Below are 15,635 nucleotides of genomic sequence, written 5' to 3'. Positions count from 1 at the left end.
AGTTTAGAGGAGTGTACCCCACAGGGGATGAGTTTAGAGGAGTGTACCCCACAGGGAGGACTGTATCCCACAGTTTGGTTATGGTCAGTGCTCATGGGACAGCGGCAGTAAAAAAGGAAAAAAGGTTTTGAGTCCAGTGGCGAATCTTTGATGTGCGTTATAGCAGGTACTTTCACCAAAATCCAAGCCAAGGACAATAGTAAGAGTTATAAAATAAAATGACTCAAAAACAGTAGAGATGCTGGACCCCAGAGACATGGGTGTATAAACCTGAGCACAGGCAAACCACATGTCTCTCCCTGCTAAAGCAGCCTGTAACCTCCAGCTGGCTTCCTTCCAGTGTATGAAATGCAGATACTGCATATCTGTTAAGAAGATGAATACAGAGGCCATCTAACAATGCTTATCTCATCACACTGATCTGGAGTCAGCCTCATTAGAGAATAGCCACGTGGAGGATGCATGAGGAGCTGGAGATTGGGATCTTCCATCCCTGCCATGGCCCCGTGCTGAGCCAGAGAAAAGCACAGCATGATGGACATTCCTGTTTTTCACACAATGCCTGGTGAGAGCGAGGGAGAGAGAGAGAGAGAGAGAGAGAGGGAGAAAGAGAGAGGGAGAGAGAGAGAGAGAGGGAGAGAGAGAGAGAGAGAGAGAGAATGGGAAAGAAAACGAGAAGTTGAAAGGAAGGATGGAGGGAAAGAAATTACTTTAATTCTTATGGTGTTAGAGGTGTTAGGTTTTAATGGTGTTAGGGGTGTTAGGTTTTAACCTGGGGAAACTGCAGCTGTAAGAGTTTTTCCCCATATTCCCTATGGGCATCCTGAGCTGCTTTAGGGACAGTGAACCAATGACCATAAATTAATTAACCAATTAGAGTTTATTACAGGCCTGAGAGACACAACACAAGACACAAATCAATGAGAAACCTTGGCAACCCCAATGGTACAGACACTTCAGCAGAGAATTGGCTCCTAACATTCTTGTCAAGGCTTCAGACACAGGCTGATGCCAGACAATTTGGTTACACAAGAGATATTAACCATCACTTCATATATGTTACAATGGTTTTAAGTGTTACCTCAACCATGAAAATGTTTTTTTTTGTTTTTTTTTGTTGTTGTTTTTTTTTTAGCATACCTAGCTTTTTCATTTCCATGGTGGAACAAAGTTGATGTCATTGTTCACTCTTAATTCACAGTAGAATTTCCCTCACACTGATTATTCTGTGGCTAACAATGTATGTTTAAAGTCGACATTAAACTCCAGTGATGCCACTGACAGAAGCTCATTTACACACACACAGACACAAACACACACACACACACAGAGAGAGAGAGAGAGAGAGAGAGAGAGAGAGAGAGAGAGAGATGGCCTGTCCTCTTCTATATTAACACATGCTAATGTAATTTCTGTATTAAATGCCTTGGAGACCACCACCCTCCTGGACTGCTCTGGAGACAAGGACAGAATAAAACAGCTTTTGACAGAAAAACAGGCTAGTTTTAGACTCGTTAAAGAAGTCAGGAAACAGGGATGTGTAGCTCTGGAGACAGCGTGCATGGGATCAGCCAAACCCCCAGATGTGTTCAGTTCATCAATATTTCCAGTCCATATGACCCATCAGTTTGAAAGTCACACTAGGAAGTCTTTGGGTATGTTTACTCTGACTCACACCAAATACATAATGCACGATTTATAGTACGTAAGTAAATTCTGGTATGTCATGACAGCGTTTTAGACCAGCTTAACGATTGCAGATGTTCGCAGTTCATAACGCAATGCTGCCCTCTGGCGGTAGAATGTGAATAGATGCTAAAAGTGCACAGCCAATTTCAGAAATGTGATCATGAAAAAGCTTGAATTATGCTCTGGAATCCACGTGCTGTCTTAAGCCTTCCACGGGACTGGGGAAAAAGAATTCTGGATCTCAGTGCTGCTCCTCTTTAACATTGTAACAACTATACCAAGTTTTTTTTTTTTGTCTGAAAACAGGGAAAATAAGAGTCAGTAAAAGACAGACTTGATTTATTCGCCGGACACAGCGAGAGGCCTCATTCTGCTGACATGAACATGTTGTCAGGCATGAGAAAGATCACAGTAGGTTAAAGTGCTGAATATGGGGTAAGTTTGTTGTCCGGATGCATGAAGAGCAATGAAAATGAGCATGTAAGGCTGAAATACATATACCCCTCGGACATCACCATACAGACACTGTATGTCTGCATGTAAATATAAATAAGTCCATAGAAGTTAAGAGCTGCTGGATTTAAAAGAGTACTTGTTGTTTCCACATACATATTTGATACCAGCTCAAAATCTCAGCTGGAACTACAATCCTCAGAGCCCACTGGACAACACAGGACTTTAAGTCAGCACACTGCAGACTCATCTAACAGGCAGGCGGGTGCCGAGGGACCCGGGTGCTGGGGGGTTTAATGTCAGAGTAAAATGAGTGACGTAAGGAACTCTAGGTGTGGTATGGTTGTTAGTGCCAGGCATACTGGTTCCAGTATCTCAGAAATGGACTTGTACCCTTACTCCCTGATGCCAGCGTTACAGGTTGGCACCAGTGGTATCATGTCACAGTTGTGTCAGGAATAATGCCCTGATAGACTTTAGATTTGCTGGTTCACCTCTTTAATAATTTATGTGTCTATAGTTTGTTATGACAATACTTTTATTCACAATTAATGGCAGAAGACACAGATTTTGGAAAAAAAAAATCCACCTCATGTTTTCTCCAGGCAATCAGGAGGCAGATCTCTGTGTGGTCCCTCAGACAGTAAAAGCAGCTTTGACTCCATATTACCATAAAGATTGTTCATAATGTCATCCCACTAAGGTGGGGCACCAAACAGACCAATGGCTTTCTCCCAGAGTGTCTGCTGGGTAGAACCAAAGAACAGGAAAGAGACAGTTCATAGTTCACAGCTTTGGGTGGACTTTTACTGTACAGGGACAAAATATTTATATTCCTTAGACTGAGAAACAACAAAACAGTGAATGACAGAGTACACAAGGTAATAGAAAATACAAGCAATTCAAGCACACTAAACTTATTTAAAATAACACCAAGACAGAAAAGAGACTGCGATGAAGACAGGGTTTAAATCGTGTTAACAATGAGGAACAGGTGGGTAAAATGAATCACGAGCCTGGTGGCTGGAGAATAATTAGGGACTCAACATGGAAGAAATTGTGTCACATGGATGGCATTGACTTCTCATCTGATGTCGCCCTCTAGTGACCAGAGCCCATTATGGCATGACACATTGAGAGCTCATTTTAAATCTGGATGTAAAAGTTTTTGGATGGTTGGCTGGGATGGTTATCTCACAGCACTCCTTTGCCTTCTGTGTTGGCCTTCTCCTTTATATCATACCTGATTCCTTTGTTGACTTCGCCAGCAATGGCAGATCGCTGAAAAACTGGATACATGCAGTTCTGTGAAAGATGAACGGAATATCCAATTTGCAATTTGGAATTTGGCAGATGGTTTTAAACCAAAGTGATGTACAATTAGTGCATCAATCAGGTTTAACTACCTTATAAGCAAAAGATTGCGGTAAGAATGCAGATTACTCATTTTCAGTAACTCTAATCTGTCCAGAATGACATTCCTTAATCCCTTTATTTATTCACACAGTGGGGAAATTTGACCTCTGTACCTTGACCCAACTGTAGAGTGGTGAACACACACTAAGAGCAGTGAGCAAGTAAGCACACACACACACCTGGAGCAGTAAGCAGCCACAGCTCCAGGGGAGCAGTTTGGGGTTACGTGCTTTGCTCAAGAGCACTTCAGCCATGCATGTTGGGGGGGGTACTGTTCACCCCCCCACATTTTTCCTTTCAGTTCTAAACTAACCTTTGGGCCATAGCTGCCCCCAAAACGTTGTCACCCATCACAGCTGCCGAAACCCGGGATCGAACCAGGGACCTTCAGATCTTCAGTCTAACGCTCTCCCAACTGAGCTATTTCGGCACTGCACGTAGGGAATGTGGTCAACAATATGATCAAACACTCTGTGAGTTAGCCACACCCCCCCAGCCTTCTGCTCATGCTGTCATAGGCTGGACGAGACCCCTAATAGTAACTGATAAAATAACAACAAGTGCTGGGAAGTGCAATAGAGTACCATATTATCTGGTTAATACATTATCCATAATGATGGATTTTTCATGAATATTACGGTCACTCCAACAAATAATGCAGTACCCAGATTTTATGTTATATTTTAATAATTTTAAGTCTATAGTGTATTTTTCATTTGAAATGTCACAGATACACACAAATACTTTTTGGCTACACATGGCAAATAGAGAAATGGCTACTATGCAATTTTTTTGAGCTGGTTTATTAATTTTCTAAACTTTCTGAGCATCCGGCACATACAATTAATTTTATAATTTCACTTTTTTAATTCCCTAAATACGCTAGAGAATAGCAGTGATTGGGGATGGGAGAGGAGAAATGAATAGAAGGCCAAAGTGTGTATTTAGGTCTGGTTTAGGTTTTTGTGAAGGTCAAAGCGTGTGTTTAGGTTTTTGCGAAGGTCAAGGCGTGTGTTTAGGTTTTTGCCAAGGTCAAAGCGTGTGTTTAGGTCTGGTTTAGGTTTTTGCGAAGGTCAAAGCATGTGTTTATGTCTGGTTTAGGTTTTTGTGAAGGTCAAAGCATGTGTTTAGGTCTGGCTCCTATGGGAGATGAGAGTGGAGAAATGAATAGATGGATCTCTGGTGGTGTGATCACCTTAGGGAGGGAGAAGGTTCCTCACTGGTAGACTCTGATTCCCACTGAGATGTTTCATCCTCTGAAGACTTTTCCGCTTCTTCTATCTGTTTTTTTTTCTCCATAAACTGTCCAGAAAATTCCACAATACTCACTCCAAAATCATTTTGAGACAAAAAAAAGTTACCCTGACTTATATCCAGGGAGTGGCTGAGATCTGTCGAACATGGAAACATGTCCTGTATGAAGCCACACCAGCATTTTGTCTCACGATCTTTGTAATTCATAGATGTCTGCTGGAGTCCTGCACTGGGTGGAAAATAAAGCCCAGGTTATATCCGAGCTTAATAAACATGTGGGTGACTCGTTCATGAAAAGATCAAGTCTGATCTGGCCGATAGTTAACATGTTGTGTTGGACCTTAATTGGGCTCAGTTGGGTTGTAGACCTCTTGCAATAGCTTCAGAAGAAACTTCTGCTGAAATCAGTGAATGCAAAAAAGGAACAGCAACAAAAATATACTGTTACTTCTGTCACTGCCACACAGCACCTGAATCAATGAGACCACCATTAAACCACCAGTCAGGCATAAACCCTCAGCAAATACATCTGCATTCATTTTTAAACTCCTGATTCATGACACGGCAGACGAGAGCTTGTTAAAACACCAGATACTATATGCTATCAGAAATTCTTGCGGAGCGATAAACACCATCACACAAATGGGTATGAGGATTACACCTGTGTTAACAACATCTTAACCAATCAGATAATACTTCAGTCTAACTCCTCTTTCACTCAGCTGAAAGGTACAGGACTTTTTTTGTAAAACTGGAATATGCTGATTTAGAGCTGGTCTTGCCAACCAAGAACTCAATAAAACAATTAATAAACAACTGTTATCTAAAATATTGATCATGTGGTGAAACTATAACACCTCATTACATATAATTTTGTCCTGCTACCAGTTTATTCCCTGAGTCATGCTGATTTTTACTGTTACTATAAAGTGACAGGTATCTGTCCAGGTGTTAACGTGAAAACACTGTGATGCGGAGTAGTGACAACCATCCAGGTATCACTGCATGAACACTATTTTAGAACATGTTATAAGACTCATATGTTTAATAAGTCAGATAACAATGGTTTGTGTGTCTGTTGCGTAAAAGTAGTCCTTTACAGCTCCACAACCTGTCTTTACTGCAGTCCACTCTCACACTGAGGGCATAGCTGATTTATATTATGGTTCTAGAGTCTTCCTCTATGTTCAATAACATTATACTCCATAACTCTATACATTATGAAAGACGATTTATATACAGACAGATAGCAGTGCACATCTGTACTCATAGCCCTCTTTCTCCATACAGAGGTTTTACATCATTTTTTACTTCACTGGTCAAATCTGATGTGGGATATTTAAACATGCCGTCACTATCTGATAGGTAGGGTTTTATTTTCCTATCCTTCATTGGCAGATTCAGGCTCAGCCACTGTGAGGGGCTGTGTGGGTGGTGTCAGCACAGATATGTTCAGTACTAAACAACACTCAGCTTTTTGACTCCAGTGCCAGCCTGGCATGGGTTGAGAGGGTAGTAAAGGATTTGAATGATTGGCGCCAGTCCCAAACCTTCTTTACTTTAAATAAAGTCAATACACTTCAAATGGGACTAAATGTGTTCAAGCAATGCCGTTCATTCATTGTATAATGATATTATAAAAGGTTGATTGTGGGTTCACGATGTCCAGTCCAGTCAGTTAGTACTATTGCTAACATATTTGTCATAATGTTACTATCAGCACCTTAATGATTATTTAGCACAGAATATTTTTCCCTCTGAGGGGTCTGCTGTTCCCTTTCTATGAATTGATTCTTTCAGACAGATTCTCCCAGCATGAAAACACCATGATTATAAAGATGAACTTTGAAACGACCTCACACACATTTGAGATCTTATCACGCTGGCTGTTTGCTCCCCCCTGCGACATTTTCTCTTGTTTTCCTCTTCCCTACATTTCATCACCTAGGAGACCATTTCAGCTTCTCCTCAAAGGGGCAGGAATCCATGTGATGATCAGTAGAAGTCGACTGTCATAAGCTTTTGTGCGAAAGCAGTTTAAGGCATTTTCTATTTGGAAAATGAAAGGACAGTATATCGTATTACACTGTTATAAATGTCTGAACAAAAGACCAACAAAAGAGTTTTATCTGACTGAGAAACACAGTAAGCGAGTGAAATGACAACACTGATGGATTCTAGTTTAGCCAGATTCTCTCCTCCTCCCTCCATGTTAGACTATGTTCAGTTGACTTGACAATCACAGTGTTGTCAACAACACGACTCATTTAAACAGAACTAAGAGTGAGAATCTGCTATGAGATCTCAGAGAGACTGTGGGTATGAGCCCATACAGAACATTCACAGTTTATCACTGTTCATAACATTCAGCATGAATGTTACATGGCGCAATATTTTTGCATGTTCTCATGACTTTTTATAAAAACTCATGAGGGTGGACTGAGATGAAGTGTGTCATATCTCATTAATGCATCCCAATGAAATGACAGAAATAGTTTGTCTTACAATTTATTAAGATGCATAATATAGCCTCTGAAGCATTCAGAAAAAAACAGCAAAGTAACATGTAAAGTAATCTGCTAAAAGTCTGAATTATTTTGTGCCTGTCAATAAAGAACTATCTGTGTGTTAACCATGATAATAACCGATTAAAATCTCACTGTGAACAGTCTGGTACCACCTTCCTCATTAAACACAAAGTTTATCTGCTGGTCAGATCTGTCATAGACAACAACTACTGAATTCACTCTTTAAGTGACGGACTTCTCCAGTTTTTGTCTCCAGATTTTTCTTCCCTTGTTATAGACACTAGAAGTTGTTCGTGGGGAGTGGAGAACGTGCAAAACTAGTTTTAAAATGTGACGTTGTCGTGTCTTTGACGTCTTCATCACTGTCTTTGTCACACTAACAGCCATTCTGATCTGTTTCCATGATAGAAGTTAAACTAGTTTCTGTTTCATTAGTCTCTCTGATGACACTGATAACTGTTCTGGTGTATGCCAAACTCACTCCCCAGACATAGCTGTACAGAGATGAGGATTAACCTATTTAAAAATATGGACAGCAGAAAACCAGTGGAATAATAATCAGAGCACCACTCACCATGACACAGACACAGCGACATAAACCCACTGTAAATGACAAAGCAAATAGTCCAACATAAAAAAAAAACCCTTTGATTTCATTACGCAGCCTAAAATACCATGAATGACAGGGGCATGAATGCTGAAATGCCACTTGGCAGATGCTTCCAGCAATGGAGACACTAGGTTCTCAGCATGGGGTTGTTGTCTTCAACACTCTGGATCAGAAAAGCAGTTACTGGCAGGTTATTACTGGTTTGAATGATATTTAAGATTATAAGATAAGCATTTTATATTCTTTAGTTTCCATGTCTTCTGCATTTGGTGGTTTTGCAGATGGTTGGTGTTATTTTTAAGACTATTACCTCATTTTTGTTATAATTAAGTTTATATTGACCTAACTTCCTATATTAATCATGTTTAGGAAGTCATTGCTAAAGCAATGAGGCTATATTGGAAATGCACACCATTCGGTTTTTGTGTTTCCATCAGAGTATTTTACAAGTAACAGATAATGAATGTGAGTCATGTAAGAGTATCCAGCAGTATAAGTTGTATCATGAAGTGAAAGAACTGGTTTGGAGGGACAGGTTGTTCATCAGACTTTTCCCATTATAACCACCTGACCTTCAATCATCACTGTATGCAGGGAGAGTGATTTTAGCCAACATGACCAACAGCCACTTGGTGTGCCCAACATGATCAGTGGGCACAGTGTGGAACTGCTTTTTACTGTGATTATCTCAGGGCCATTAGCCCAAAGCTACACACAATAAAACAGTACAATAGTGATGGATCACACACAGTCAGAAAGTCCATAGGTTGCGAAGGGCAAGTTTATTCCGTTACCAGGAGTCACAAAGCTTGTACACATCTAACTCTCAGTGAACATTATCCCTTTAGTTGTGGTGCTCATTTACCAGATAAAACAGTTAAGACTTAATATAAAATAAGACTTAATATAAAGTTCCTTGTCACATTCTCTGACGGGAGACAATGGGAGAGTGACGCTGACAGTAAGTGGCAGAGTTCCTGTCCAGACTCACACTCACCATAACGTGGTGGAAAACTCAGAGTTGGAGGTTGTATTATTTCAGACATTACACATCATTGCTAATGTAAGAAAACAGTTGATGTAAAAACCGCTCCTCCAAAATATTTCACATGGAATCAACATTCCAGCTAAACATAACTAAACTTATTATACAAAATTCATAATATTCCTGAATAAAAGTCAGCGTGAATTAGAAAGTTTAATAAAGTGAAATAATGCTGAATAAGAATAATACAATATAAAATATGTTCTGGTAGAATAAAAAGTGTCAGGATTGATTGTTCAGTTATGAATATACCACAATATTAGGAGCTTCACAAGAATGTGAGTGTTTTTTCATTAGTCGATGGCTCCATGGCCAACACACTGATTCTCTGACAGTAACTATAGTGATAATATGAGTTCATAAACATGCTGTGACATCATCATCTGTCTCTGTGGATCCGTGTGAGAGACCACATACAAATCACAACAGCTTAAATATTCAAAAAAAAGTTTTTACAGAGTTTACAGTAAAGCAGGTGTTGTGTTACACTTTTACCCTGATAAAAACTGGGAACGCTGGTCATATACCAGTCTTATGTAGGGCAGTGTCTCTTCACTGCTTCCATGAGAGTGATATTTTTCCTCTTCAGCGCTGGTTACTCAGTCTGACTCACATCCATCCTTAGACAGTGTGTACACTCGGGTTTATAATCCAGACTCTTGGTCCTTCTTCTGATTACACCTGCAGACAGATTGTGGATTAAAAACATATTATTCATACATACATATTATTGCTAAAAGAAAAAGTACACAAAATTCATATTCTGGTTAAACACAAAGTTTTGACTGGTCTGACTGTTCAGTTATGAAAATACCACTATATTAACTGCTTCACATGAACATGAATCAATAACAATATTAACAAATTAATTAGGGCACTGATTCTTTAGAGCAACTGCTGTGACATTTTAAGTAAATAAAGACATCATTATCTGTCTCTGTAGATACAAGACAGCATGTACGAAGAACATCAGTGTGAATTCTCTGTTCTATAAGTTTTCATGTCTTTGTATCGCCTGCCCAGGGACTGCAGATAAAATTTAGCTTTCTAGCTAATTTTGGGACAGTTGCCAATTGTCCATTGTCCCTGATAAATAAATAAAATAAAATAAAAAAATAAATCAACAAAACAAGTATTTACGGAATTTACAGATAAGCAGTTATTGTGTTGCACTTTTACTCTTAAATATTAGGAGGACACAGTCTTACCGGTTTTATGTACATCAGTAAGATTCTTTCCAGTGTTTTCCTGAGGATCACATCTGTCCTCTTTAGTGCAGGTCACTGAAGCTGTCTCATATCCACAGTCTCGGGGTGAACCCTGAAGCCACATGTAAACTTTATCAAATGATCTCTGTAATTCAGAGGCATCAGCCTCAGAGCAGGCATCTGTTGAAATCAGTGACCAGAGACAGGGAAATAAGAATAATATTAAAAAGTTGTTTCAGCCAAAATGACCTTTGTTTTAAAGAAAATTGCATCTACACACGATGATGTGCTTTATTTTTTACCATATGATTCCTTTAAAAGCAACAGCATCCCCTTGACTCTCTCCATCATGGCGTCTTCTCGTCTGTTCCATTCTCTGTCCAACAGTTCTTTCATTTGATCACTGGGTTCACTGGTCATTTTTTCTTCATTCTTGAGGACAGGATCACCACTTTCTGTGTTAGCCCCAGATGCAGTGTCTGATTCAATAAAAATCAACTTTACATCACCATATCAGGACATATTTATCATATTATAACAACATTTACTTTTAAACTACTGGTTAGACCCATGACTTTTGATGAGACTTGATGGGACAGTTTCAGTTAATCTGCAGTGAAAGGTGTAACTGTTTCTTTTCTCTGTAAGACCATCACCCAAACATATCTATAGGCCTGCACTTCATGTTGTGAGCAAAGCGTTTTAGTTCTGACTGAAATGGGAGACTGGAGTGAGGACATGAGGAGGTGAAAAGAGGAGCTTTCAGAACATGAGGAGCACATGCAGAGTCACCTGATCCCTCAGGGTTTTATGACATTAGAGGAGGAGAAATTTACGCACTGACAGACTCTGGTTTCCTTTGAGATGTGTCCTCCATGAAAAACATTTCTTTAGGTGGTTTCCCTTCCTTAACTGCAAAGAAAAATAACATGAGATTCACACCAAGGCAACTGTGCAAATAGATTAACTGTATGGACTTATATCCAAAGAGAGTCTCACATCTAAGAGACACAGGAAGACGCCCTCCATGAAGTCACAACATGTGGATTGTGTTTGACAATTTCTGTAGTTCACAGCTATCAGCTAGAACTACCTCTACTCCAAGGCCTTACTGCTCTGGGTTTTGAGGTAGGCTTTCCTTTGAACACTCTGCTCTCATGTTTAGAGCACTGTTTTTATTTTTAAGAGTTTTCTAATCTTACATGTCCTGCTCCGTACAGATCATCATAAATCTCTGCCAGTGTTTGGCCTGAGTCAGTCACTGTCATTATCAGAGTCATACAAGATGAATGTGTTGGAAGCTGGTGGAGAGGTTTGTGTTTCTATGTGAATTATGTAAAATATTCTCACCAAAGGACTCTTTGCAGGCCCACAACATCTCCCAGAGTCTAAACATTATTCCCTGTTCTCGTCTGTCTCTTTCTCTGTCGAACAGATCTTTAACACAACCAGGGAACTGAACAGCAACTTTTTCTTCATCCTTGAGGTCAGGATGACCACTTTGTATGTTAGCCCCTGACACAGCTCCTGATTTAAAGAAACCATCATTAAAACACCATTGTTAGACAGGAAAATTACAAGGGCTTTACTTTTTAAATTTCTTATTTGAGTCACAACTTGGGCAGGGCATCAAGAACCAGCATCATTTCAGTACCAGTTCCTTGGGGCCAGTTCCCTGGACCCTTTGCCCACTGTGAAGCCAACAGAGCAGGCAAGGTCCATCTACTACTCAGGATCAAGATACCAACACACATCAAGGGACACAGGCACCTTCTTCCACTTGTTATCAGCCTCAGGGCAACTAACATTGTGGAAATAGTAAGTAAATACACTGACACTTATGAATTTCAGTGTATTTCACTTCTGTTGTAGAATTTAGATCAGTTCATGCTTAAAATTGGTTTGAAAAGGTATATTAGCATCTCACTGAAACTAATGCATTCAGCTTCTGATTAATGATTTAGCATGTAATTCAAAAACATACACACGCACCTCTTTATAACACACATTTCAACAACAGCGCATTGAATTGTGCCAAGTACCTAAAAACTAAACAAAGCAGAAAAAATTCAGAAAAGTCAGCATATTCTTGTTAGGCTGGGCATCACAGCATTAGTCAATGCCTGACACTCTCTGGGTCCATAGACAGTGACGCTGAAGGTGCAGCTGGTTGCAAGAGAATCATTGCTGCTTAAAGAGGGAGAATGACACAGAATAAAAGAGCTGAATGTCACAGAGCTGCTTAAGAAAACTTATATACAGAGAACTTATATACAGCATACACATGTAAACAATACCACTTAAGGAAAAAAGTATGAAACCCAAAATGATCAAATGTAGATCAATAGAGCTGAGGAGAGGGCTGCAGAGGAGCATTAAACCAGTCGTGTGAAACGGAACATTAACAATGAACTCTTACATTACAGAGGCCTCACTATTGTCTCTATCAGAAGACTCTGCTGTCTGGTGCTGGGGAAGGAAGGACACCCAGCTCTCCTCTACATACCTGTGTGTCCAAACCTCCTGGAGGTTCTCAGAGAGGGTTTTTTTCTTGGTCAGGGACACAATAACATAAAAAAGATCAAGGCTAAACTCTGAGAAAGTTAACGTGTTTGTTTTCCCAAACAAAAAATGCTGATTATTATTTTTGTTGTTGTCTGTGTGTACATTGTCACAGTTTTATGTTTTGTCCCCTTTTGATCATGCTTCATTATTGTATCACTGGTAATCTTCATTATTTAAGTTTCTGTTAATCAACATTTGAAACAAGAACCAATGATTATGTTTATTTCATTAATTCATTTGTTTTACAAAAAAAATCATTTGATATTTGTGCCCAACCCAAAGAAGTGCTGTTGATTATGTCTTTTTTGGTCCACTAAATTAGGGAGCATTGTTGCTTAGAGTGCCTATAGATATTGGTATGGACAAGCTGTCTCACTAATAGTGCTGGTATCAGTGAAATCCAAATGACACCCAACCCTGGTCATGACTTGTGCATGCTGGTTGACACTTTGTTCAGCATAAGACAGTTTCATGTCAGTCTGTGGTGAAGGCTGCAGTTGTTTCTGTAGAGTGGAGAACCATCAACCCAAATATATATTTATCACATAAGAGGAGGTGAAAGTTACTCACTGACACAATCTGGTTCTTCTGAAGATGATTCAACTTGACAAATATTTTCTCCTGAAGATGTATCCACTATGCACTTTTCTGCAGATTGGTTCTCTCCACTGACTGCAAAGAAAATCACAAAATAATAACCACAAAATAGCTGCTAACCAGTCATAGAGAGTAAGTATAGACAGTGTAAACACTCACAAGTGGGTCCATCTTCCATGCTCTGATTCCCTTTCCTGATTAAGCTTCCAATGGGATTATATTCACTCCATATCTTTGCCAGTTTCTTCATAAATTCATCATCCCTCCCGTTCCATTCCTCATCCAGTTGTCTGACCAAGTCCTTTAGATTGGTTTCATCTTCACATAGATTTGTCTGGCTGTCGATCTCCTTGTCAGTATCTTCATCAGCATCATAAATTTCAGTCTCTATCTCAGTGCTGAACTGAAATGAACTGTTTCTCTCCACCATCTCCTCAATCTTCTCCAGCAGATCTGTGACTTGACTGCGATCACTCTTATTCATGTTGTCAAATACATGATATCTGTTTCCACATTTATTCACCACCCACTGCAGGGCTTTGCCTTCACTCTCAATGTGCTGTTCTATGGGCATATCTCCAAGCATATCACTCCATGTGAAGAGCACAATAGTGTGTTTCCAGACACTTTCTCCAAACATCTCCATGTTCTCCTGAATGATCCTCCTTTGTTCTTCCTTGAATGATGTGTCTCCAGGAATCACCAGAAGAATTGCATTAGGGGGTTCAGGACTCTTGGTCACCCACTGTAAAATTTCGGACTTGACCCACTCTGGAGTGCAGTAGCTTGGAAGGAACTTCCACCAGCTGGGTGTGTCCAACACGGTGACCTTCCTTCCAGAGACTTCACCAGATGCTCTGTGACATTTCATGGTTCTTCTGCCCGTCACAAACTCATCAGTATTCAGGATGATATTAGCAGCTGAACTCTTTCCACCAGCAACCCAGCCCAGCAGTGTAACTCTCAACTCTGAAAGACATTATGTTTTTAATGTAAACACTGAGAAATAGGATGCAGCATACCATGTAATCCTATGCTGTTACATTCTATATCCCACTGGAATGATGTATCAATAGCAAGGCTGGATTATGGACCAGGCCAGTGGAGCCAGTGCCCTGGGGCCTCAGACTGCCAGGGGGCTTCCAAGCCTCAGGCTGCATGCAGTGTGTGGCCCAAGACTTCTGAAGGAAGTTGAACGTTACGGCCCTCAGCGTGCACAGCGGAAGCTGACCACTAGGCCTGTGGTGCTTATAGCGTCAGCTAACCGCTAGGGCCCCCCCCAGACCGCTCAGTGCTTACGATGTGTGGGCCCCCTGGCCCCTTGGTGTTTAAAATGTGAGTTCACCACTAGGGCCCACCAGTCCTTACAGTGTAAGGGTCCCAAGACCCCTGGGGCTTAAAGCGTGATCTGACCACTAGGGCGCCTGGGCCTCTCCGTGCTTAAAGCATGAGCTGAACTCATCCAATTCGAGTCTTTAATGTCTGACTCTGTGTGAAAAATGCTCAACTGAATTGCTTGAGACGTTGCAGGTATTTAATCTGCAGTCAGTGTTCCCCAATGATTTCATGGCACTTTGGATTTTTCTAACTTTGTCAGTGACAAACTGCCAGGGTGAGCGGGAATTTTCCCTTTTAGGCAGAATAAAAAAATGAACTGCGGAGTACCATGTGCCAAACATGTCTCAGCTCATGTCACTTATGTCAGTAGAGTCAGACCTTGTCAGACCTTGTCAGACGGCTAGATTTTGTGGATGATTTTGCGAGGAGGAACAAAAGAAAGTCTCCAGTTTAGCTAAGCAAGGGGAGGGGGGCCTCCTAAAAACATGTGCCCAGGGGCCTGATCAGTAGTGTTACTTTGAGGAAAAAGGGGCCAATAAGAGTGAAATCCCCTTTTAACATGTGAAGAAAAAGTAATGTAGGCGTGATTTAAGCTTTCTATGGTGAATTAGAGATAGCCTATGTATAAGGGTATATTCACAGACCAGTAGCAGTTTTGTCACTACTTTGTCATGGTAACGCTTACTTACAAACTGATTGTTTATATTCACTATGGGTGCATCAGAACAAGTACTAAAGAAGTATGTATTTCTCTCTTGACACAGTATAGACCCACCTTTCAGAATTATGTTTCTTTTTTCCTTTGCCTGTTTTTGTCTTACAGTTTTTTTCTCCACAGGGATCTTTCTCTTTGCCTCCTGTTGCTGCAAAATATTCTGATCAATCTGAAAACATCCTCCTCTGTTTTTTGCTCTTACTCCCTGTATCTTCTC

The 15,635-nt window shown here is 40.3% G+C and overlaps 1 protein-coding gene and 1 non-coding gene across 2 annotated transcripts in view; both read right to left on the bottom strand.

The window, feature by feature from the left end:
- Positions 1-873: 873 nt before the first annotated feature.
- LOC115805115 (GTPase IMAP family member 8-like) overlaps positions 874-15,635 on the bottom strand; it is a 30,601-nt gene continuing 15,839 nt past the window's right edge. The window contains exons 4-6 of the mRNA XM_030765596.1: positions 15,621-15,635; positions 13,793-14,332; positions 874-891 (exon numbers count right to left, since the gene is read on the bottom strand). The exon at positions 15,621-15,635 is cut by the window's right edge and continues 524 nt beyond it. Of these exons, the coding sequence (XP_030621456.1) occupies positions 874-891; positions 13,793-14,332; positions 15,621-15,635 (573 nt within the window). The remainder of the gene's footprint in view (positions 892-13,792; positions 14,333-15,620) is intronic.
- trnaf-gaa (transfer RNA phenylalanine (anticodon GAA)) lies at positions 3,916-3,988 on the bottom strand. Its single transcript has one exon. It is a non-coding gene; the product is annotated as a tRNA-Phe (tRNA).

The sequence above is a fragment of the Chanos chanos genome, chromosome 2 (assembly GCF_902362185.1).
Source record: "Chanos chanos chromosome 2, fChaCha1.1, whole genome shotgun sequence".
NCBI lineage: Eukaryota > Metazoa > Chordata > Actinopteri > Gonorynchiformes > Chanidae > Chanos > Chanos chanos.
The sequence above is the reverse complement of the archived record's forward strand: the minus strand, read 5'-3'. Positions and strand labels throughout refer to the sequence as shown.